The 26365-nt window shown below is 38.5% G+C and overlaps 1 protein-coding gene across 1 annotated transcript in view; it reads left to right on the top strand.

The window, feature by feature from the left end:
• LOC122645901 (dihydrofolate reductase-like) overlaps positions 1-21433 on the top strand; it is a 31146-nt gene extending 9713 nt beyond the window's left edge. The window contains exons 2-7 of the mRNA XM_043839309.1: positions 12665-12801; positions 13318-13410; positions 13535-13633; positions 19112-19153; positions 19793-20024; positions 21021-21433. Coding sequence (XP_043695244.1) covers positions 12676-12801; positions 13318-13410; positions 13535-13633; positions 19112-19153; positions 19793-20024; positions 21021-21322 — 894 coding nt within the window. The 5' untranslated portion in view covers positions 12665-12675 and the 3' untranslated portion in view covers positions 21323-21433. The remainder of the gene's footprint in view (positions 1-12664; positions 12802-13317; positions 13411-13534; positions 13634-19111; positions 19154-19792; positions 20025-21020) is intronic.
• The last annotated feature ends 4932 nt before the right edge of the window (positions 21434-26365 follow it).

Here is a 26365-nt window from a genome sequence, read left to right as displayed (position 1 = left end):
GCTTTGATATGCATTGTGAATGTGCTCATATATTGTATTTGATAGGGGGGATGAATCTTGTCCATATATTTGATTGTACATGTCACTCTTAAATCCATTGCTTAGCATTATTTTGGTTTTGTCACACCTTGACTACTAGCTCTCAAATTTGATAGTACGTCTTTTCACACTATTTTGTCATCACTATAAAAGGAGGAGATTGTTGAGACATTATATATCCAGTTATGTAGGTTTTTAGTGATTCTCACTTGTGTTCAAAGGTGAAAAATGCTTAATTTCATGGGACTATATAACCTCTCTCTTAAGCTTCATAGTGTGCAAGCTGTTTGTCTTTAGGCTCATCGGCTACTTTTTATTCCTGTAACGACCATAAAACAGCTAGTTTTTCAGTGACCATATTGATGGAGGTCGACCACCATTAGGTTTTGATCAAACCGACACTTAAAAAAATAGAGCGGTTAATTGGGATCCATTTTTTGCTAATCATTTGGGTCTCCTTTGTCCTCTTTAAATAGGGATTTTGAGAAGCCTTTTATATCAACTTTTGCACCTTCATTGAAATATATTTATTGAATCTTAGAGGCCAAAATTGTGAGAATCATACTTTCTTCATTTGTATACTTGTTTTTTAGAGGTTTCCTTTAAGCTTCAGTTTGTATATTTGGCTTGTGAGCCTTTGCTTGTTTATTTTCATTGAAAAATGCTGCAAGGGTTGTTAGTGGTGAATCTAAAAAAATTATTTCGGTTAGATGTGAGCCTAAACACTAGGGTTATTCCTGAGCCTTAGAAAAATAATTTTGAAGACTTGATCAATGCCATTGGAAGATTGAGTAGAAAGTCCAAGGATTGAATCTCTTAACAGTGGAGTAGTCAAATTGTCGAACCACCATGAATATTATTGTCTCCTCAGTGTCTTTTTCCTACTTTCTCAATTATACGACATCACAAAATTTAGGGAAAAAGATCTCTGTCTGGGAGTGCTGGCCTACGCCAGCACTCCCATGAGTCTATCTCTCTCTTTCCCATATGAAAAGACACCTCTGCCCCATTGTTTTAAAGAGGAGAGAGATAGGCACATGGGAGTGCTGGCATAGGCCACACTCCTGCACAAAAAATTGCTTCCCCATGGTTTTATCATTTATTGTTCCATACCCAATTCACCCCCTCTAGTCGAGTCTTTGGTTGCTTCGACTTTTTTTTCATAATATTCCATTTGAACAAGAAGAAGACAATGCATACCTTCCAGAAGCATTCCGGATCCCTCACCTTTGCCGGACTTTCTTTCTCCTTACCTTAGGGTGATTCTCCGATGTATCCAGTATGATATAACGGACGATTGTGCTTCGCCCTGCCGAGCAGCATGACCTCAGATTCGATCGTTAAATCAAGAGTATGGTTTCAGGCAGGCTTGGTGAGCTAGGCTGAAAATTTCCAGCCCAAGTGGATAGCTACATAACATTCGCTGCTATGCCTTATTGATAAGGCCTCTAATCAGATTTGGGGATTCCTTTCTTTTGCAATATTGTTTTGTCATTGAGTTCCGCCAAATAATTTACAAAGAAAGAATATCAAAACCCTAATTTCACCGACACCATTCTAGAAGTTGCCCTTTAAATTACTGTCGTTATGAAGAGTGCAAATTGAAAATGGAGGGGGAGGGGGAGGGGGAGGGACTAATTCTTCATACCTTCTTACGAAAAAAAAAAAGGGGGAGATTATCAGCCGCACCCCCAGACGTAAGCCTATATTTTAAAGCACACCCACTGATTACCATAATATCAACCGCCGCCCTTGTTTTACCAAACTAATTACACACAGACCTCCTATCATTAGTTAAGAACTGTTAACTGATGATGTCAGCAACTTGATATTTTTTAAAAGACAATTCTACCTTTCTTAGTGGGCAAAGTACCTAATCTACCCTTTCAATTAAAATACCCACAAACCCTTCTTTCTCACACTCAACCGATGACCTCGGAGAACATCCACTGCAACCTACCATCTTCTGAAGAAGAGACCTACTCCAGCGACCAAAGCAGCTCGACGTCAACCGACGAAGCTCTATAAGACCCCGACGATCATCTTCCTCACTCCCAAAAAAAAACATATAGGTAGGACCCCAATGTGGATTAACCAACTAAATGGTGCACCATTAAATGCCAAAACAAATCTATAATTTTACTTTTCTTCACGACCTTTTGTTTTTTTGGGGATGAAAGGGAGAGCCTCATCATGAGTGACCCACAATATTGTCCTAAATATGAATCATTCAGGATAAGTAAGGGTGGCCATTGGGTTACCTATGAACCAAATCGGGCTCTATGAATTAGCAGTCCAGGAACTTTGTACTTGGTTTTTTTGTTTCCTTCTTGTATTCACTTTGCAATAAACCTCACATCAATTTGATGGATTTTTATAGGATATGCAGGTCCCAAACCCTTTTGTGGGGTCTTACACTTGTTCTAAGAAACTCACCAAGTGACTAACAAGTGTGTTGTAGAGTAAGGGGAGGGAGGGGAGAGGGTTCCCCATGCCACTAATTTGTGAGGAGTCTTTCACACCACACCAATGGTAATATGGGAAACCAGGATTATCATATGGGACCCACATGGTAGGGGAAAGGAGAGAGAGTAATAATAAATCCATGTGAGAAGATTACTGTACACTAGCTGCGTGGGACAAAAAAAAAAAGAAAATATAAATTTTTGAAGAAAAGTTTTTGGTTTTTCAATAAGAAAACTGACATTATGGTTTAGACTCATTTACCAGGGAGAAAGCATTAATACTCCTCTTATTGAAAATGTTACCAAAATGCTCCCTACCTTCATCCAAGGATCATTACAACTCCTAAATTTTTTAAACCATCACGAGAGAAATTCTCCTCAAAATTTTTGTTTCAAAGAAAAAAACAATTCGTTGGATCCAGATCTTTCCTTTTTCAAACTACTTATGAGAATATAAATAACCATTTCTTTTGACGTGAAAAAAATAGTTCCAAATAAGAAAGTGCCTAAGAAAATGGAGAGAAAATCACTAGAAATGAACAAGAAATCATTGGAAATAAAGAAGATGACATTGAGAAGAGATTGCCAGATAAAATAAGAAACCACTCCTTTTAAAATTCATAATTTTCAGGGGTTTAATGTGAGTTGATATGGTTTTGGTTTCTCTCACCTTTTAAGCCAGTTTATGAGGTTGAGTTCTTCTAAAGTTTATATTTATGATATCAGAGCAATTGATCCTTACGTCAAATCTTCATATAGAAGAAACAATCTAATGTCAAAGTGAAGCCGCTAAGAAAAGGATAAATTGAGACTTGTCCCACATCCTTTCGTATAAATAGTTAAGTGGGTTATCAATTTTATTAAAGTGACCTAATAAAGTACAACACTTTGGTATGCTAAATCCTTTGTAAAAAGGTCTCTACTTTATGTTACGGACCTAACAAGTGGATATCATCAAGTATATATGTATTCCTGGTTCAGACTTCAGAGTTGAGAGATGAACTCCTGAATGGAAAGTTCCAAATTTACATATTTGAGAAGAGAAAGAAAGGGAAAGATGGTTGCTTTTCATCTTTCTGGTGTTTCATACTTTTTCCTTTATGATGATATATCCATTTCAATTTCATATATATATAAAAAAAAAAGACATATCCATTTTAATTAAGATGTCTGGACGGCTTTCCCCGGAAAATGGCTCAAGAAGCGTCTATCACACAGGTCAAAAGGGTCAATCAACCTTTCAAGTCGTGGAGTGCAAATAACCATGCACAAACACACACACCTCACCTATCCACCCAATGTGGGACTAAAACCCCACCGCGGGGTGCCAAACCAGATCTTTTTTTGGTCAAGCGCACACCAAATCAAAATGATTAGTCAACCTTTTAAGCTGCGGAGTGCAAATAAATACAAATATATATTACATGGGATTGATTGATTGTCTATATATACTCTCTATATATGGTGGTGTAGCCAATTTTAAAGAACAAAATATGGTTGAACAAGCATCACTTCTTTGATGTTCTAGAATTATTGTTCAAGCTTGGACCCTTTTATTGTTTGGTTTGGTTGGATGGTTTTCCTTCTTGGTTGATTGACAATGTATGTTAATATATGAACTTTTATATATCTTTCATATATTTGAAGCTTCTCAATCAAAATCTTTTTGACCTGATAGACCCATGACCATTCCTTAAGGAGAAAGGAATCGAGAACATTGACCGAACTAGTTAGGGTTGGATTCACACAGATTTTGATCAGCTCTTCCACTATGTAGACCCATTGCTTTCAATGGAAAAGACAGAAAAATACCTTGGAAAGTAATAAATGGCTCTGCAATTATGTGTGTACTTCTCTTGCTAATTGGTGATGATAGGAAGTTACTTGGAGATACAAGCTTGAAGGGTCCCATATGTAATGTCTTTAGAGGGTCCCCCTCTATTGGAACCATTAAGCAGGTCCACTGGGAGGCATAGGACAAGGGAGGTTGGCTCTACCAGAGCACTATGAGGGTTGGGGATAGGGTGTAACTTCTTTCCTGTCACTTGGAAGTGTTGGTGAAACAGAACAGAGGGTGTGCTACAAGGTCCAATGAGTCCCACATCCACATGAGCTCCACCTATATATTGGCCTCAAACACTCAACTTTTTTTTGGGGGGGGGGGGGGGTTTGGTGAACTGGTGGTGGGGCAAATAGTGGTTGTCCATGTTAGGTATATGTAGAAATTGAGATTATAACCTATGATGTATGATGGAAAAAGGGGGGAGGGAGAGGGGGGAAGTCGTATTTTAGGAAAAGGCACTTAATCCATCATCAATCTCATATCATTATGCATTACTATAAGGGCCCGTTTGTTTGACGGATAAAAAAAGGTGGGAAACTAGTGAGGGCGGGTCTCAAATGTTGTAGGTTGGGTTAATAAGGAAATAACAAAAAAAAGAAAATAATGGATGTGCATTTGGTAGTGGGGTGGGATTTAGTAGGAGAGAGAGGAAATGGACATGGGGTGCGATTCTATGGGAAAGAAAGGAAATAGGAAGAGGAGAGAAATAAACTCAAAAGTGACTTTTCCATGAATAGTGCCAAAGTCTTACCAATTTAATAGCACTTTGAAAGTAAATGGGGTGAGAAAAAAAGAGGTGCCACCTCACCAGACAAGAATAAATGCATTTAATGAATTTGTCAGAAAATTTTCCACCTCATATAACCAAACAGTCACAGTTTGTAAGAAACAAGTTCAAGTTTTCCACCCCTTTTGACTTTTTCCCCTTTTCTCCGTCAAAGTGGACCAATGAGTTGAGATACATGTTGGACTGATGGCAACCAAAGAAGAGGGTGAATAAGGTTTCAAAATAAAAACTTCGAAAATATTCTCAACAATGAAAGCAAAGCCTGATGAATCACAAGGGATAAATTAAAAAAGAAGAAGAAAGAGATGCCTACATCTACACTACCATTTGGTAAGTTAATTACAAGAATCCTGAAGTATTTTGAAGTGGACTTGGATGGAGAAATAATAGCTAGGGATACTGAGCCCATTGATAAGGCTACCTTGAAGAAGATGAAAATCAGGGAAATAGCAAAAAGTGATGAAGATGACCCTATGTTAGATGTACCACCTACTACCCCTCTGATGGTGACTAGGAGATTCTTCCTGAGCCTCAAGGCCACACCTCCTCTAGCAATCTCTCATCAGAGAATCGAAGAATTTTAGGTTTATTGTTTTTGGTGATTCCCACTTGTGTTCAAAGGTGAAAAATGCTTAATTTCATTAGACTTTCTAACCTCTCCCTCTCTTTGTCTTTACAATTGTCAACCAATTATTGGTAGCAAGTGGCTTTCCTCATAGATTATCTAGAGTCCTTAGTCCTCCCTCAGCGTGGAGTGTTCTAACACTTCAATAAGTCCATCATCAACATGTGGCATGAAGTTGAGAGGTGAAATTGTCAAATCAAGCTTCCTTTAATAAGACCAACAAGGAGATACGTCGAAGCTAACTCAATTGGCCGGACACACATCAAGATGGCGTACTCAAGACTTAAGATATTTATATAAATTTCAAGGGAGAATGTTCTCTGTGCCCTGCATTATAACTTGCTCCCAGACACATGGGTAACCTGTGCAGGGGCAGGGTGATCGTTGCACTCACCCTCATGTGCTTGGACGTAGGCTGCGCTACGGCACAGAGAACAGCGCCCCAAATTTCAATTTACTATTGTATCACACGATGTAATGTAATTCTCCAACTAGGACTCTAAGGCTCATTGGACTTAATCACCCAAGTCGCGAAAATAACCATATTGGTATACCTTAACTTGGGGATTTTATTCCGGAAAATGGGAAACACTTAGCTTACAAATGAGTAATTTGACTTAATGTATTGATCAAAACATTATGTGGACCATAATTCATAATTCTAGGTTTTGCATAGCCCAAAAAATCAAGTCGATCGATGTATCAATTGAATCGCACACTGTTGGTCAATGTCCGATGGGACAACCGGCTGATTGGCGACTAGTCGATTCTTATAACGATCATAAAATGGCTAGTTTTTCAATGACCATAGTGATGGCCGAGGTCAACCACCATTAGGTTCCGATCTACCGATTGGGCCTCATTGTTTGCCAATCATTTGGATTTCCTTTGCCCCCTTTAAATAGGGATTTTGAGGATTTATGTCAACTTTTGCACCTCCATTGAAATATCTTTATTGAGTCTCAGAGCCCAAAATTGTGAGAATCATATTTTCTTCATTTGTATACTCGTTTTTTAGAGGTTTCCTTTAAACTTCAATTTGTATATTTGGCTTGTGAGCCTTTGTTTGTTTATGTTTTCATTGGAAAAGTGTAGTAAGGGTTGTTAGCGATGAACCTAGAAAAACTATTTCGGTTAAATGTGATCCTAAACACTTGGGTTATTGTTGAGCCTAAGAAAAATAATTTTGAAGGCTTGTTCAATGCCATTGGGAGATTGATTGATTTAGTAGAAAGTCCAAGGATTGAATCTCCTAATAGTCCGTGGAGTAGCCAAATTGTCGAACCCCTCTGAATATTATTGTCTCCTCATTGTCTTTTTTCTACTTTCTCAATTATACATCACACAATTTATTACAACATTTATGTTTCATTTATTGAGTAGGGCAGTTGGTTTTTATTTGATCATTTATTGTTCCATACCCAATTCACCCCCTCTAGTCTTGGGTTGCTTTGATCCTATAGCATCTAGGACCTACATTTTACTTTTCATAATATTCCATTTGAACCAGTCCGATCATGAGATCAGGCACTAGTATGGTTTCAGGCAGGCTTGGTGAGCTAGGCTGAAAATGTTGCAGCCCAAGTGGATAGCTACGGATTTTTATCCTTTCAAGTGCGGTCTAATGCACCATACTTGAGAATCAAACCGTAAAAATATGGGCAATGACGTCTTTTCATCTTCTCAAGTGTTGATTGGACGGTTGAAAGATAAAAATCCGCTATAGCTACCTAACATCCGCTGCTATGCCTCATTAATAAATAGTCTAAGTGTTTTTTTTTTTTTTTTTTTTTTTTTTTTTTTTTTTTGGGGTGGGGGGAGGGGGGTGGGCGTGGGGAGGGGAGGTGGGACGAGTTCTTCATGCCTTCTTACAAGAAATAAGGTTTGAAACAATTTATTTTTCTTTTCATCTGGAAATAAATTATTATTTCTTACATTTGATTGTGATCAGGTTGGTTTTGAATTAAGTAATTAACTGTACGATACATAAACCCTGGCCAACCCTGGCCCAGCCCATGGGCTAAAATAGCCCGACCGAGATGGACAGATGATGTTCAATCAAGCTAACTAGGGGTTCTATAGATTTCTTGATTGGTAACCATAAACTGACAAAGAAGCCAAAAGATATGAAGGACAATAAAAAATTGACCATACTTTGCGTAAGTCTGGTGGTTCTAGGGAACAAAATGAAGCATTATTGTGGAACCATATTATAAAGTGTATTAAAAATGGGAAGTAGTTTTCCGTCTGGGAGTGGGGCCTATGCCATCACTCTTATATGTCTATCTCTCTCTTCCTCAAAACAAGGGGGCATATGTGTCCTTTTATAGTGGGAGGAGAGAGATAGACTCATGGGAGTGCTAGCGTAGGCCACAGCCGCCACACTCCCGGACAAAGTTCTTTTTCTCATATAAAATGTAACGAAATACTTTTAAGGTGATTACCTAGATCCAAAGAGCTGCATACTCATGTGGATGTAATTGGTAAAAGGCTCTCTAAGCATAAGGCGTAAAGTATGCTTCCTCACACGATTATTATAATGATTTTTTTTTTTTCAAAAAAAAGAGAAGCAAAATGATTAAAAAGATCATTAGGTTACTTGTTCAGCAGTTTTTTTCTGTAATTTTTCGGTTTGTTTATCGCAAGCTTAATTCGGAGACTCACTATTTCTCTGTAAGAGGTTCAAATCTGTTTCTTTCCGATATATGTCCTTCTCATCCCCTTGTTCTCCCTACGTCATGATGGGAAGTTTTCCAGAGTTGTTAATAATAAATCATGGTAGTTATTTGTAAAAAAAATAAAAAATCATCTTCTAATGTGCTCCAAGTTTCATACTTTCATGGATATGTACATGAGAAGGATCCACTATTCACCCGATCCCACAGTATACACATCTAAATACATTATTTCAAAAGCCATCGGAAAAAAATATAATCTGGTGGGCTATTGTTAGGTAATTGATCGATACGCCAAAAGTTTCAAAGCGAATGGAACGCATTAAATCAGACCCTGTAACTTATTCTATACTAGACTGACCTAATCTAGCACCCATATACTAGAGTGAACCCCATTAAGCACATAACAACTATCATCAATCTTATCTTATCAAAGTGACCAAATAAAGGAAGACACTTTGATATGCTAAATCCTTTGTGAAAAGATCTCTACTTTATGTTACGGACCTAATATTAAGTGGATATTATCATGTATATATATATATTCGTGGTTCAGAGTTGAGAGAGAACTCCAAGAAGGATAGCCGGCCATGAATTACTGTTCTAATTAGCTTGGAGAAGAAAGATGGGGAAAGTTCCATGTTTGCATATTTGAGAAGAAAAGGGGAAAGTTGAATTGCTTTTCATCATTTCATTGTGTATGTGTGTGTGTGAAAAGAACAATCTTTCTGGCGTGTCATACTTTTTCCATTAATTATGATGACAAAGAACAAAATATGGTTTGGACACTTTCATCAATTGCTGCATATATCATTTTCCTTAGCCTACTCTTGTCATTGTAGTTCTCTTTTCTCTTAGGCAGTACAACTATGAATGAATTACTCCAAAATTATGAGTTTTCTTGATGGAACTTAAATTTTCAATCAAATCTAGTCCTCCACTAGAAAACTCGAAAAAAAAAAAACAAAAACAAAAGGATCCTACAACTTTAATCATTCCCCTCCCCCTTTCTTGTTTCTTTATTCTACTGAAATTTCATGGGATTAGAGGCATAATGATTTCATGGGATTAGAGGCATAATGAAGTAGAGAAGGTTTCGAAGAATTCCTAGATTGGTTGGACCAACAGAAATCCATCCTGATCGGGTCGAAGATATTAAATTTTCAGTTCAACTTTCGATGGTCATAACTTTTCGTTAGGATGAAGTTACGAGAGCTATTATACCTTTTCAGAAAGTACAACCAATGCTCTATAGAGTGTCCAATGAACAAATTCGCACATTTTAGGATATTAGTTTTCTATTTTATTTAGGTTTCCTTTTCTTTTGTACTCCAACCTTATATAAGGATCATTTTGGACGAAATAAAAGCATCTTAAAGTTTATAACTTTATTGCTTTGTTTGCTCTTCTTCCTCGTTGAAATTAGATTTTTCGATACCTTGAGTATTCGAGGGTCGTGAGCCACGGCTCAGCCCCTATTCAGAATTCATAAAATTTCCGACTCAGCTTCCCTGAGGGTTTTCCTTCTTGGTTGATTGACAATAATTTTTTTGTTTTATTTTTTTATTTTTTGGTAACTGGTTGATTGACAATTTAAGTTAATATATATGAAAGACCTTTTATATATCATTCACATATTGAAGCTTCTCAATCAAAACCTTTTTGACCTGATAGATACATGAACATTCCTTAAGGAAAAAGGAATGGAATACATTGGACCCACTTAGGTTGGATTCACACAGACCCTGATAAGCTTTCAACTATGTAGACTCATTGCTTTCAATGAAAAAAGACTGATATACCCCCTTGGAAACTAATAAATGGCTTACAATAGAGTGTGTACTTCTCTTGCTAGTTGGTGATGATAGAAAGTTACTTGGAGATATCATTTGAAGCTTGAAAGGTCCCTTCTGTAGGAAGTTAGGAACCATTAAGCAGTTCCACCAGGAGGCATAGGACAAGGGAGGTTGGCTTTACCAGAGCACTATGAGGGTTGGGGAAAAGGTGCAACTTCTTTCCTGTCACTTGTTAGTGTTGGTGAAACAAAACAGCTAGAGGGTGAGGTACAAGGTCCAATGAGTCCCACATCCACATGAGCTCTACCTATATTTTGGCCTCAAGTCCCCAGCTTTTTTTTTCATTTGGGGTGGGGACAAATAATTGTTCTCCATGTTTGGTGTATGGTGGAAAGGAAGAGGGGGTAGGAGGAATCGTTATCCCCTCCAATTCACTGCCCCTTCCAATTCCTCACATGGGGGCAAAAATAACCACCCTACCCCTTGCCCGAAAACAATGACCAAGGTGGGGTCCACTCCCTCTATTAGAGGAATTGGAGGTGACACTCCAATTCCTCACATGAGGGCAGAAATGATCACCCTTCCCTTGCCCGAAAACACTGTTCAAGGTGGGGTCCACGTCCACTCCTCCTATTAGAGGAATTGGTGGAATTGGAGGTGTCTGCGAATTGGAGGTGATAATTATTCGGGAGGGAGGGGGGAGGGGCAGTTGTATTTTAGGAAGAGACACTTGATCCACCATCACTCTCATATCCTCAAGCATGGCTATGTAATGGTGGTGTTTTATTTTGAATATGAAATTACTGCTTTGCCACATTCATAATTATCCATGGTTAAATATGCTAGTGTGTCCGGCCAGCCTAAACAGAACCACCTAGGATACTGGTCTTGACATTATTAATGCATCCAAAAAAAAAAAAAACCAATTGGGTCATGGGCTCTTTTTTTTTGTTTTTTTTGTCTTTGGGCTTTGTTTTGTATTGGGCCTTTCATGGGTCTGGTTAATGAAAAGGTATCAGAAGGTTAGGAATTTTTTGGTAATTAGGATATGAGAATGTTTTTCTATTTATAATTATGATGATTGTAATTTTTAACACTGATTGGTTATGGTTTAAGGTTAACAGAGAAAAGGACCTTCTCTTGGGTTGACAGGTAACTTCAGTTATGTTCATGCTGTTACAGGTTATATATATGGTTATTTATAGGCTTACATTAGAGAATTCTATTATAAATGAGAGTCTTGAGATACTTAAGGACTATAAAAGGAAAACTTAAGACAAACCCATATCCTAATTCCTTAATCAAAATCCTCAGCTAATGGCAAGATGATCGCCTGTGGTTTCTAGGTAAGGCCTAGAAAGACTATTTTTCAGATTTCTCAAAAATTGATTTGTTATGCAAAACCAGAACCCCTCACCTCCTTTAGATAATCCTAAGTATCCACCTTCAATCAAGGTAAGTTATGAGTGATTTTAGAAATCACCATTAATCCCAACCGCAGCAACTATTTTGAAGAAAAAAAAAAATAGTTGAGGCATGTGAGGTATCGCACTCTAGCAAGTAAAGCCTAGGCTTACCTTGAGCATACCCTCAAGAACAAAGCAGGCAACCCTGTCTCTCTCTCTCTCCCCCAAAACCCTAAGGCTATGTTTGGATGTTAGGAAAACAGAAGAAAAAGTTATAATAGAATAAAATTCATGATAATCCAATGATTGATTTATGTGTCTATCTCACTCCTTAAAGTCAAATTTTCTTTTTATGACTTTCAAACATAACCTAATTTGCATAGAGGTGATATTCCTCCCTCTTCGGCCTGATTAAGCATAAGACCAATTAAGGACGCTTGGACCAAAACCGATCACTAACCAACCAATCGATTATTGATTGATTAGTGCCTAGTTTGTTCACTATCTTAGTGTTTAAAATGATAATAAGACCAATTAAGGCTAGCTAGGGATGTAAACGGATCGGATTCGAATAGTGCTAAACGGATATGAACACGGATATAGATTGGATATTTTATCTATTTACATGTAAATATAACTTTTGGGATAGCTATAGCCTATCCGTATCCGTTTAACTTTCGAATGAATTCGAATAGTGCTAAACAGATACAGACACAGATACGGAAAGGGATTTTGACTATTCATTTAGATCCCTAATTAAGGCCCAACTGAAACCGATACCCTGTTGAGACCTCTCTACAGCAAAACAAAGTTTCGTTAGCAACGAGGTGTCTGTCTCTATGCCTAACTCAATAAATGCACGCGTTGACCGGCCAACAACCCCAATACATGGGAGGTAGTTGAGAACCAAGTGTTTTTGTGGTAGCTGTTGTAACAAGTTTTTACATACAAAAGCCCCGCATCTCTGCAAAACACTAAAACAAACCCACCTGATGAGCTTTTGTTTTCTTTGAGCTAGTGAGTGAACTGTGAAGAAACAATGGAAGGTGCAGAAGAAAGGAAGAGAATGAAGATACTCTGCCTCCATGGCTTCCGAACCAGTGGAGGCTTCTTGCAGAAGCAAATCAGCAAATGGGATCCATGTATCTTCTCTCACTTTGATCTGGTAATTCAATCACTTCCTCTATTCCCTTCTCTCCTCTAGTTTCCCCCCACGGCAGCTTGCACTCAGTGGGAGAATCTTCATTTTTTTTGGGTCCGAACCGTTAGTGATTCGTACAGCTGAGCAAGATTTTAACCCGGGTTTATTAGCTGGTTCAGCAAAAATATCGATTCGGATTGGGGCCAATTCGGGCTTTCAGAATGTTTACATAGTCTAATCTAAGCTCCTAGGATTAACCAGTCTCAAGAAGGTTAATATGGCCGGCTGGACCATTAGATCGAGCTAAATGGTTAGCAGACCATTTCATTGGTCCGATTCAAAATAAATAAGAAGAAAATTTTCCTTCATCGTGCAATGAAATCATCTTAGGGTCCACAAACCCCCTATAGGGTTTTAGTATGTTCTCTAAAATACCCTTTTGATATCCACTCGTGCGCATCTAAAATCCTGCGGTGAATGAGTTCACCATGGTTTAAGAAAAACTTGGTCCAATAAATACTGGCTACTCTACCACTGCAGGTGTTCCCAGACGGTATATTTCCGGCCGGTGGTAAATCAGATATTGAAGGCATCTTCCCACCACCTTATTTTGAGTGGTTCCAATTCAACAAGGTAATATTTATTCTGTTTTACATCTGAATAGAGGTGCTAATTTTTTCTTTTTTCTGTTTTATTGTTTGGATAAATATTTTATTTACCAGTTTTAACTTTTAATAATAAATTATGACTTAATCAGGAATTTACAGAGTACACAAACTTGGATGAGTGCATTTCCTACCTTTGTGAATATATTACCACCAAAGGTCCCTTTGATGGGTTGCTAGGCTTCTCTCAGGTATGCCTTCCCTTTAATTTGGATTGAGTTATTCACCATCCCATGTTTATTTCGGGCACTGGATTCTAATCATATGGCCTCTATTTATGGGGCAGGCCATGAAAGTTCTTGTGTACATAGTTTATCCAGTTGATTTGGTCTACTCTTCATAAAATTGTTAATAACTAGCCTAATGATGATTCAATGGGCTAAGATTCGGAATTGGTATAGATCTTAGGATAAGATTTTGCTGCAAATTGGGCAACATGATTTTTTTTTTTGGGTATATGTGGTCTAATTTCAGCTTATGTGTACTGTTCAATTTATTGCAATATATGAATGTTTACCACGTGTACAGCTCCATTTATTGCTTTTTTGAGCATTCATGCACTGCAATAAATTACCCAGTACACGTAGTGGGCTAAGAGTGAAGCAGTAGAAATTTACAGTAAAATTTATCTGAGTTATATGTTAGCAAAGAAACACTAGCTCTTTATTATAATCCCCCCCCCACCTTTTAATGGAAAGGAATCCCCCTCTTTGTTTACACATGGGTGTTAAATTTTTGTTTTTGACCAGGTTTCTCGTCACCAGTGGAACAGAGAAACCTCTTTCCAACTAGAATGGATTTAGAGGTTCCCTCTTCACCTAATGTGCAGAGAAACTTGTTCCATTTTTTTTTATTCTATCCTATTTGATGGGAGAGGGAAGATGAGAACCAGGTAGGAAGGGCTTTAATGCTCCACACTCTACCAAGTGCGCTAGGCACTTATTCTCAAGAACTCCGACCTTTTGTCTTTTATTTAGCCCACATGTAAAAAGGAGCAAAGACTTCATTCAATTTCCTAGCCCAATAACCCTTAATAGTTGTTGCCATTGAAATCTAAATGGGTGACTTGTCACTGAGAGACCTGCACACCTTAAATCAAGAAATGAGCACAAGAGAGGGAAGGAGATGAACTCCACAGAGGACTCTCCGATGCTTAAGTCAGAATCTAAAAAATAGAATAAGGGAGATAAGAGAGCAGTAGTGACTGAAATAGTTCTAGATATAGTCTAGAGGGTTTACCTTCAGTTTTACTTTCCTATTTTATAGGAAAATGGTGAATGGATTTGACTTCTTAGCATGACGGTAGAGTGTTTAGACCTGTTGGTTTGCAGGTGTTGCGTTCAGACCTTTCTGCATGAAGCCAACATGCCTCAATTGTTGAAAACAAGAATCTGCAACGATACAGAAAAGAATGGAAATCCCAAACAACAATCACACAATCGAACACAAAGATTTACGTGGTATGGTAAGATTGCTTACGTCCACAATGAGATGAGATCTGCTCCATTATCAATGAAGAATAGGGTTACAATCGCTCGTCCTCACACCTCTCTTAGATTGCATTATAAATAAATAACCCTCGCTACAAATTAATAGTGAAACCCTATACAAGAATTTTATAGTGAAACCCTATCAAAAAAAATTTATCTGAATAACCATATAAAGAAATAACCCTTAAGGCCTACGGTTTCTTAACGATCCTTTGGAATCAGCCCACAAATCCAAGTGACAAATACAAGGCATCCTACCCCCAACACCGACATCTTTGATGCACTGCAACGTTGGCTTAGTGAATCTATATATTAGAAGTTTGAGTTCCTCATTATAGCCTCACCACATGTCAACTTTTCATAGCGGGTTTTTTGGTATATCTTCTTACTACTCCTGCACATGCTTTTTACCTTTGTCCATACCAATCCACCAACATGGGATCTGCCAGGAAAAGTATATGTGCAGGAGTAGACAGAAGATATATAAAATTTTAATCAAAAGAGTCAAGCAGATAGGTAAGAGAGAGAGAGAGAGAGAGAGAGAGAGAAAGACATGGGACAGAATCTTGCAAAAAAATCCTCAAAAAACATAAGACAAAGAATTTTGACTTAAATGTTAAGAATTTTTTTGGAAAACCTAAAATGGGCAAATCGATAACCTGCAACATCGGTAAGAATTTAATTATAGGAAGTAATTTTTATTATCTAAGTGAAATCAATGATCATTATTACATGATTTTAATCCAAAGATTAAGAGGTTAGCGGCGTGAAATATACATTAACCATGCAACCCCATGCATAAATGAGAACTACTTCAATGGAAATTTCACAATTTCAAAACTTCGTTTCAAGTCCCTAGATCCAAATTCTGAAATTTCATTCTATTCAAAATACTTGTTGGATAAGACATGGCAGAAATTTCAATTTTGGGTGCTTTTTGTTGGAATCCTATCTTGGATGTCCTCTATAATCGCCACATGGCAGCACGATTATTACCAAAAGTCAATGGACATTTCCATGTCACCACCTAGTCATGTGCCAAATTCTAAATCAATTTCACTTGTGTCATTTATTGTTTGAAAAAGTTATTCTTTTAGATTATATTTGTATAATAAACACTATTGAGAAAACAAATAAAGAAAATTCCTATACATGGTGAGTCATACAATTGAGATAAGACATCATATTTAACATGTGATTTATCTAAGAAATTTATTAATTATCCAATCATCAGAATGATAAATTTTCTTGTCTTCATGGTAATGAATCATTTTAGTTATGACATAATATAGGGACAAAATTTCCTACCATGAATATAGGGATTAGGATCATATAAGCCTTATTGGCCAAGTTAACCAGGGTTCAACTGGCACTAATCCAGTTGAAACTACCCGATACCACCATTTTATTGGGTTCTCTCCTCAAGAATCAGTAAAAATAGCAGTGGTATCAAATATGCTAACTCAGCATTGACTGAGCTGATATGTGACCTTTACATTCATGTTTATTGCATCAGATAATGTGGAAAAGCCTTCCACATAAACAACAATCGCCACGTTGACAAATGATTTTGTCATTGAGACCATTGGAGATTGAAAATTTCTGAACAATCCATATATCAAATTTGATAGCACATCTCAATCATATGCCTTATCATGTATAGAGGTTTTTTTTTTTTTAAAAAAATTCTTAATGCTTCCATTCTTCTAGTATTCTCCTTAGAAATGAATATCTTTTACAATTTTTCAAGCATTACATCGGGCACATGGATTAATCAAATTTATTTAACAAATTATTCCATACCTAAGCGATGACTTGAACAACATATCCTCAATGTTTTGAACCTAAACAAACATTGTCATACGATAGACAAAGAGAACCACGTAGAGATGGTTCCCACATTGTTCATGTAGAAAACCTCACAAAAGTTAGTTAACCAAATTATTCTTTGTGGCGTTAATTACATTGACAATCAGCAAGTTAGGTTGGTTTGGGCTTGGACTAAATGAGTATTGATGAGGAAAAATGCTAGCACTATTGATATACCTAAAATCAACCTGCTATGGCAAGTTGACATATGGCGAGGCTAGAATGAAGAACTCAAACTTCTAATATATAGATTCACTAAATCATTAGGATGTCTAGTATTCATCATTTGGATTTGTAGCTTGATTTCAAAGGGCCATTAAGAGGCCGTAGACCTCAAGAGTTTTTAATTTATGTGGGTGTTTCAATAAAATTCTTATATAGGGTTTCACTATAAATTTGTAGCGAGAGTTATTTATCTATAATGCAATCTAAGAGAGGTGTGAGGACGAACAACTATCATCCTATTCTCCATTGATGATGAGGCAAATCTCATCCCACGGTGGACGTAGGCAATCTTATCGAACCACGTAAATCCTTGTGTTTGATTGATTGTTGTTTGGGATTTCCATTCTTTTCTACATCGTTATAGGTTACTGTTTTCAACAATTGGGGCACATCGCCTTCATGCAAAAATGTCTGAGTGCACTACCCATAGCCTGACAGGTCTAGACACTCCACCACAATGCTAAGAATTCAAATCCTCCATTTCTCCTATAAAATAGGAAGGTAAAACTCAAGGTAAACCCTCTAGACTACATCCAGAATTATTCCATTTACAACTGCTCTCCTTCCCAAACTCTTATCCTATTTTTCGGATTCTGACTTAAGCATCGGAGAGTCCTCTGTGGAGTTCATCTTCTTCCCTCTGTTGTGCTCATTTCCTAGTTTAAGGTGTGCAGATCTCTCAATGATAAATCATCCATTCAGATTTTAATGGCAACAACTATTAAGGGTTATTGGGCTATTAAATTTCATCAAGTCTTTGCTTCTTTTTACATGTGGGCTAAATAAAAAACAAAAGGACGAAGTTCTTAAGAACACACTTGGTAGAGTGTGGAGCATTAAAGCCCCTCCTACTTGGTTCTCACCTTCCCTCTCCCATCAAATAGGATAGAGTAAAAAAAAAAATGGAACAAGTTTCTCTGCACATATGGTCAAGAGGGAATCTTTAAATCCATTCTAGTGGGGAAGAGGTTTCTTTGTTCCATTGGTGACGAGAAATCTAGTCAAAAAGAAAAATTTAGCAACCATGTGTAAACAAAGAGGGGAATTCATTTCCATTAAAAGGGTGGGGGGGAGGGGTGGATTCATAGAATACAGAGCTAGTGTTCCTTTGCTAACATATAATAGCTCGGATAAATTTTGCTGCAGATTTCTACTGCTTCGCTCTCAGCCCACCACGTGTACTGGGCACTTTATTGCAGTGTATGAATGCTCAAAAAGCAATAAATGGAGCTGTACACGTGGTAAGCATTCATATGTTGCAATAAATTGAACACTACACGTGGTAGGCTGAAATTAGACCACATACGGCCAGCAAAAAAATTCATGTTGTCCATTTTGTAGCAAAATCTTATCCTAAAATTTCTACCAATTCCGAAGCTTAGCCCATTTAATCATCATTCACCAGGCTAATAATTAACAATTTTATGAAGAGGAGACCAAACTATGTAAACAAGAACTTTCTTGGGCTGCCTCATAAATGCCATGAAACCGTTTCATGGACCCATCAAGACAAGCTTCCCTTGACAGTCCATAACATTTGCAATATAGTAGAATGATGTGGCAGTTCTGATTGTTGATTGACAATGGATGGTATTTTAAACACCTATGCTACTCTAACCACTACTAAGCACTATCCATAATCTCAAATTTTAAAGCTTTATTTTTCCATTTAGCAAATTCTGTTTGTGATGAAACTTGACATTAGAGCAGAGACAAGGGTCCACCTATACATAAAATTTAGGCCAATCGACCTGCCACTTGGCAAATTTTTGGACTAACTAGATAAACTTATCTAGTTGGGCCAACCAGATATAACAATAACTATAAAAAAAAAATAGTAATGTACCTAATACAACACAAAATAAAACATTTATTATTTTGCATGTAATTGTCATTCAAAGGTTAAATATTTTAATTCTATGAAAACAAAATCAATAAATATTCAAATAATTTGTTGAGAAAGAAAGAAGTACCAAAATTTTAGCCAATATCCCAAAAGGTAAAATGTTATGAAATTTCAAAATACAATGGTCTCTAGCTTTGTTTTGCCCAATTTGAATAAATGGTTGGCTTGTTCTTTTTCAGGGAGCAACACTCTCAGCCCTACTGTTAGGCTATCAAGCTCAGGTAAGTCATCAAATCAATATGTTTATTCTTATAGTTAAAATGGAAATCATGTTAAAGTGCCATAAGGGTTTGTGAATTTTTGTTTCTCTACCTCAACATTTCACATGGCAAACATGGTGGATCTATATGATAGAGAACCCCATACCTATCTCTTTGGTCAAGTTTTAGCCCAACACAATAGAAAGTGTATTTAGAGAGAGTCCAAGTTGACATAGAACCATAAGAGTGCCACTAGATTTCATTATAATGAAATGACACTCTTGTGATTGTATGAAACTTTAAATTCACATGTTAACCATCTCATGTTGCTTTAGGTTTAAACTTGATCAGTGAGATGGTGAGGGGATTTCTAATATTGACTCACTTACAACCATCCAACTCTTTCATGTGGCAAACAAAAGTGGCATTGTGATAAAGACAAACTTCAGTGATTTTGTGACATTTTAGCCTTTCATTAAATTCCTAGCAGAGCCCCAAATGGAAGATCTGGATTTTGGTGTCCATGCAGCATTCAATAGATGAAAGAAATGCACCATGCCACCATCTTCCATAGCATGTTACTACATTATCTTTTTATAGTATGAACTTTCAGATTGAGAGGTCAAAGTGGTTTAGAGCTAATGAGGAACAATTTAACAGGGTAAAGTGTTGAAGGAACATCCACCCATGAAACTATTTGTTTCAATCTCAGGAAGCAAGTTCAGAGATCCAAGCATATGTGATGTTGCCTATAAAGAAACCATCAGGGTCAAATCAGTTCACTTCATTGGAGCCAAGGACTGGTTAAAATTGCCTTCTGAAGATCTTGCAAAATCCTTTGAGAACCCATTGATTATAAACCATCCTCAAGGTCACACTGTTCCAAGATTAGGTAGGTAATTAAGAACTATATTTCTTCCATATGCATAGATTCCATTAGGTTTGATCCTGTTATTATGAAATATATGAATTATAAATAAGATTTGAAGGGTATATATTATACAATATTTGTCTTTTGTTTCAGCATTATGCAATATGTTTAATTGTATAAGATAAGATTTTATATTGTACAATTTTTACAAGTTTACATCTTTTCCCCCCCTATTATGGGAAATTTGGTTTTTACAATCGGATATTTATCAACTAAAATCCTTTTCATATTATGTTCATAAGCCCTTTCAGTTCTTTTTTTGGTAACCCCAATCAAATCAACTGTTTTAAAGTTAAAAACATTGAAAAAAGAGTTTAGCATTATTTTAAGTAGTTTATGATGACTATTTTCTTCATATGAAGGGATGATTTTGCCATTTTGACCATTTAATTATATGGTATTCTCGGGTTCACAACATGTCTAATTTCTATCCCAAATTCCTAAATTTGTAAATCATGTTTGGTAATAGTTACCAAATTTTCCTTTTTAGGTTTGAAAATTTTCACCTTCTTTCCCTTTAATTTTTCTTGCAACTAAATGGAGCCGAAAGAATTTCAGAACTCAGGAAAAAAAAAATCCCCCAAGTTCACAGACACCATCTTAGAAGTTGTCATATAAAATTACTATCATTATGAATACAGTGCAAATTGAAATATTAAAAATGTCTAGAGTTCCTCAAATCTTCTTACAAGAAATAAAGTTTGAAATGATTATCATTTTGTAATCTAGCAATAAATTAATATTGCTTACATTTGATTGTCAGGTTGGTTTAGAATTAACGATACATAACAAACCCAATCTTCTGCATCTTATTAGTTTTGATATTTCATTATTCATGGTTAAATATACCAGCATGTCCTGCCTAAACAGAACCACTGAGGGCTACTTCTGTTAACATTATTAATGCCATCCATCCATGTTAAGACTCTATTAACAGACAGGTGTTCACTTACACAGATGAGGAGGCAATCAAGAAGCTAAAAGATTGGACTGGTGAGATCCTCCAAAGTAGTGATATTTCAGACAAGAGATTCGAATTGCAGAATGGAGAAGCCAATGTCTTGGAGCAGGCACAGCAAGAAGTTTTTGAAAATGGAAAGATTGTGCATGAGTCAATTGAGCTAAAAATCGAGAATAAGGAAGCTGTGGACACAGAAAAGACCAAGTTAGAGAAATCTGTTGAGAACATGAAACCTGAGAAGGATTCAGTTGAGCCAGAAACTGGTAAGGTTGGACTTGTTTCCCCTGGAATGGAATAGGCCTTACGTTTCAACCAGCAATTGATGTGATTTGCTCTTATGTTGCTGAGTGATGTATCGGAGTGCATGGGGTCTTCAACATATATGAAGAAATAATATTCACCCGAAGAATTATGGAAAGAAGGCATTCACTCAAGGGGAATTCTTCTGTTTTTTAAATCTTGTTTGCTGTACTTTATTTCTATGTTAGTTTTGGTTCTAACTGCTCCTTTTAGTGCTATTATTTTGAATTACTGGTTGGGAGGTTCTGAGATATTTATTCTTGTGTCTGATTCACTTGTCTATGCTTTTCAACATTATTTGGTTAGTTCTATCTATGCATATTGGACAAGGTAATTAGAATTTCATTCATATCTTTAGCAATCGGTTACAAGGTGTATTTATAAGGGATTAGAGAATCCCAAAGAGGTCAAGATTCCACATGTGATAATAGGAAAGAGTCCATATCACATGTGGCTACATAAGGTAAGAGGATATACACAAATCATGGAATACATGGTAGGTGATATACAAATAGAAGGGAACCAATATAGCACGTTCCAAGAGTGAGAACGGCTATATTGGTCAATACACCCCCTCAAGATGAAGATCCGGTGAGGCAGAGCTTTAGCTTGTCTCTCATGAACTGAAATCGTGTGGAGGGCAGCGCCTTGGTCAATATGTCCGCGATCTGATCATGGGTCGAGATGAACTGGACTTGCAGGGATTTGGCAGCAACTCTTTCTCGGACGAAGTGGAAGTCAATTTCCACATGTTTGGTATGAGCATGGAAAACGGGATTCGCCGATAAATAAGTAGCACCAATGTTGTCGCACCATAAAATTGGCGCAGTTGATTGAGGAATCCCAAGTTCCTTGAATAGGGCCTGTAACCAAATCAACTCAGCTGCCGCATCAGCAAGGGCTTTGTATTCAGCTTCAGTGGAAGAGCGGGACATCGTCTTCTGTTTCCGTGAGTTCCAGGAAATTAGGTTTGGTCCAAAAAATATGGCATATGCCCCTGTTGACCGACGATTAGTCGGACTGGCTGCCCAGTCCGCATCCGTGTATACCTGAAGAGTCATAGAAGGTGATCTTTGAAAGAAAAGACCATGAGACATAGTACCCTTTAGGTACCTTAGAATCCGCTTGACAAGGCTCCAATCATCATTCATGGGGGAGTGCATAAACTGGCAAACGCGGTTCACCGCAAAAGCCACATTTGGTCGAGTGAGGGTGACATACTACAGAGCACCCACTATAGATCTGTAATGACTGGGATCCAAATAAGATACACCCCCTGAATCCGATGGCTTAGTAGAAGTAGGCATTGGTGTATTGATTGGCTTATAGTCCTTCATGCCGGCACGATCAAGTAGATTAGAGATGTAGCGCTTTTGAGAGAGAACCAGACCCCCACGAGTATGAGATGCTTCAATGCCCAAAAAATAATGTAACGGGCCCAAATCCATAATAGAAAATTTCTTGGCCAGGCTGGCTAGCAGGGCTGAGATGTTGGTCTGAGAATCACCTGTCACTAATATATCATCAACACATATCAACACATAAAGAACCAAGCTGCCCTGTCGAGAAATGAATAAGGATGTATCAGTATTTGATGCAGTAAAACCAGTGAATAGAAGGAACCTGGACAAGCGTTGGAACCAAGCCCGAGGCACCTGTTTAAGGCCATAAAGAGACCGACGCAGCCTGCAAACATAGGCCGTATTGGACTTATCTTCAAACCCTAGTGGCTGGACCATGTAAACTTCCTCTGCCAACTCACCATAGAGAAATGCATTATATACGTCAAGTTGCCTTATGGGCCAGCCTTTAGATACTGCTAAGGATATAACCGTGTGAATGGTGGGTTGCTTCACCACTGGGCTAAAGGTTTCTCCATAGTCCACCCCCTGTTGTTGATGGAAGCCTTTGGCCATGAGACGGGCCTTGTACCGCTCACTAGACCCATCAGCTTTCCGTTTGATACGGGAGACCCACTTTCAGCCCACTAAATTCTGATTTGGGGACGGTGGTACTAAACTCCATGTACCATTCCGAATTAGTGCATTAAATTCTTCAGCCATGGCAGTGCGCCATTTAGGGACCATGACAGCCTGCAAAAAACACGATGGTTCAATGGGTTGAGTTGGTGATGTAGGGAGTGTGTGAAGCGCTGCTTTGTGAGAAAGCAAGCGCATGGGATGATGGGAAGATAGTGGTAGTGGATCTTGGTAGAGGTCCACAATGGAGCGGGTACGGTGGGGTGGTGAGGGTGAGCCGGACACAGGGCTCGGTATTGGGCTGGTATGCCCAAGAGGTGGTGATGGAGGGGCAGGCTGAAGGGGCGGTGAGGCCTGTAATGGGGGGAGAGGGGAAGCTGGTGCAGTGGGTGGTGGTGATGCGATGTGGTATGGTGGTGGCTATGGCGATGGCATAGGTGTGTTGGGCGCAACAGCCCAAGGAAGGGGAACCTGTGGTGATGGCAGAGATACAGGTGTGAGTGTGGCAAATGGAAACACATTCTTAGAAAATGAAACATGTTTAAAAATTTGGATTCGACCAGTGGACCGATCCAGGCACCTATAAGCTAGATGAGAGGGACTGTAACCCAAAAACACATACAGGGCAGATCTATAGTCCATTTTGTGCGCATTGTATGGACGGAGAAGAGGGAAACATAGGCAACCAAAAATACGAAGGAAGGAATAGTTGGGAACACGATGAAATAAAAGTTGGTAGGGAGAGACCCCGAAGAGACACGAGAAGGTAAGCGGCTAATTAAGAAAACCGCAGTCTCAAAAGCAAAAATCCAATAAACCTGAGGAACTGAGGCATGGGCCAGCAAGGACAGTCCTGTTTCAACAATATGCCGATGTCGGCGTTCAACTGCACCTTGCTGCTCATGCGTATGAGGCGCAAAGAGGCGGTGGGAAATCCCTACATCGATAAAAAAATTTGGGTAAGGTCCGAAATTCCCCCCCCAGTCCGTTTGGACAGACTTGATTTTACGATCAAATTGGCATTCAACCATCTTCTGAAAATTAAGAAAAATTCCAAAAACCTCAGATTTACGAACCATTGGGTAAAACCATATGAACTTAGAATAATCATCCACGAATATAAGAAAGTAACGATGCCCAGCAGGGGAGGGAGTGGGGGAAGGACCCTAAACATCACTGAAAATAAGTTCTAATGGAAATAAACTTCGAGAAAATGTTTCGCCCAAAGATTGACGACAAGCTTTACCCAATTGACAAGAAGTACATAAATTATTCAAGAACAATTGAAAGATGGTAAATTATTATTCTTGACTATTTGACGAAGGAGTTGTGCATGAGGATGGCCAAGACGACAGTGCCAGCCATCAAGAGAAGTACGACATGTAAGGTGTGCTGAAGGAGGAGTGCGTACAGACGACGGAATGGTGTAAAGACCGCCATTACTCGGACCGGACAGAATTGTAGTTTTGGTTCTCCAATCCTTCACAAAAAAACAAGAGGGATGAAACTCGAAAAATACATCATTGTCAGTAGCAAAACGATTAACAGAAAGAAGAAGTTTAGAAATTGAAGGAACATGCAAAACATCAGACAAAAGAAAAGTGCGAGAGGAAGGAGAAGGAATGGATGCTGTACCAACGTGAGAAATGGGAACACCCTTACCATTGCCGACCTACAGAGAATCCGAACCGGTATAAGGATCATATGAGGATAACGCATGGAGATCAGGCGTCACAAGATGGGTTGCGCCTGTGTCCGGGTACCAGGGAAGTGGCTGGGTTGGTGCGTAGGTGGGTGTAGGGAGGAGGGATGGGGCCGATTGGACATGGTAATTGGTGTAGTGGGCAGCAGGGGTGGTGTTAGGCTGATATTGAAAATGGGAAGAAGGGCGAGAAGGAAATGAAAATTGGGCTGGTGGTTTCGATTTGCTGTAGCAATGCAGGGTGTCATGTGTATCTCGATTGCACCAATGGCACCATAGGCGTGTACCCTGAGATCGACCACGTCCTCCCCTACCACGGCCACCACGGCCACACCAAGGGCCACCCCCACTGCCAGAAGAGGGAGGGCGGCTGTCTGTCTAAGAAGAGGCCTTTTGGACCTGATTGGCAGAGGGAGGAGTGCTAGTAGCACCACCATCAGTAAGGGCAAGCTTAGACAGCTTAGATCCATGCAAAAATTAATGACTGAGAAGCATTGCGTGCAGATCATCATAGGGCAACGGAGTCGTCCTAGTCAGAAGAGAGGAGACAATGTCATTAAAATCAGATTTCAATCCCCTGAAGATGTGGAGATTGAAAGTACTTTGTCGCAGTGGGTGTCCAGCGGCACTGCGTTCTTCAGATATAGTCTTCGCACGTTGAAGGAAAAGAGAGACTGATTCATCGGGTTTTTGCTCTAAATCTTGCAAAGCCATATTCAAGGACATTATGCGGCTCTTAGAAGGAGAGGAAAACACAGTGTGCAGGGTGTCCCCGATCTCTTGACTTGTGCGTTTCCCAAGAATTAAGAGAAAGACCTCTTCAAAGAGAGAGGAAAGACTACGCAACAGAGAATCCTGTCGTCGCCAAGTACTTGTAGCAGTTGGATCGGTTGGACAGGGAGTGGTACCATCGAGATGACCGAATAAGCCTTGGCCATCAAGAAAAGTTCAATCTGGGTTTGCCAAAACAGGTAGTTTTTACAGGTAAGCTTCACCGATAGATAATGGTGAGCGTGATGAAGAGAAGGAGATCCGGATGGGAGGAGAGCTGTGAGGGCGCTGCTGTCCACAGTTGGAGTGGTGGAGTTGTCAGGATCGTTTTCTCCAGCCATGGAGAAAAGAAAAAAAAAAAGGAAAAGATAAGAGATAAAGCTCGTTTGAGCAATTAGGCTCTTGATACCATATTGGACTAGGTAATTAGGATTTCATTCATATCTTTAGCAATCGGTTACAAGGTGTATTTATAAGGGATTAGAGAATCCCAAAGAGGTCAAGATTCCACATGTGATAATAGGAAAGAGTCCATATCACATGTGGCTACACAAGGGAAGAGGATATACACAAATCATGGAATACATGG

The sequence above is a fragment of the Telopea speciosissima genome, chromosome 11 (genome assembly GCF_018873765.1).
Source record: "Telopea speciosissima isolate NSW1024214 ecotype Mountain lineage chromosome 11, Tspe_v1, whole genome shotgun sequence".
NCBI lineage: Eukaryota > Viridiplantae > Streptophyta > Magnoliopsida > Proteales > Proteaceae > Telopea > Telopea speciosissima.
The sequence above is the reverse complement of the archived record's forward strand: the minus strand, read 5'-3'. Positions and strand labels throughout refer to the sequence as shown.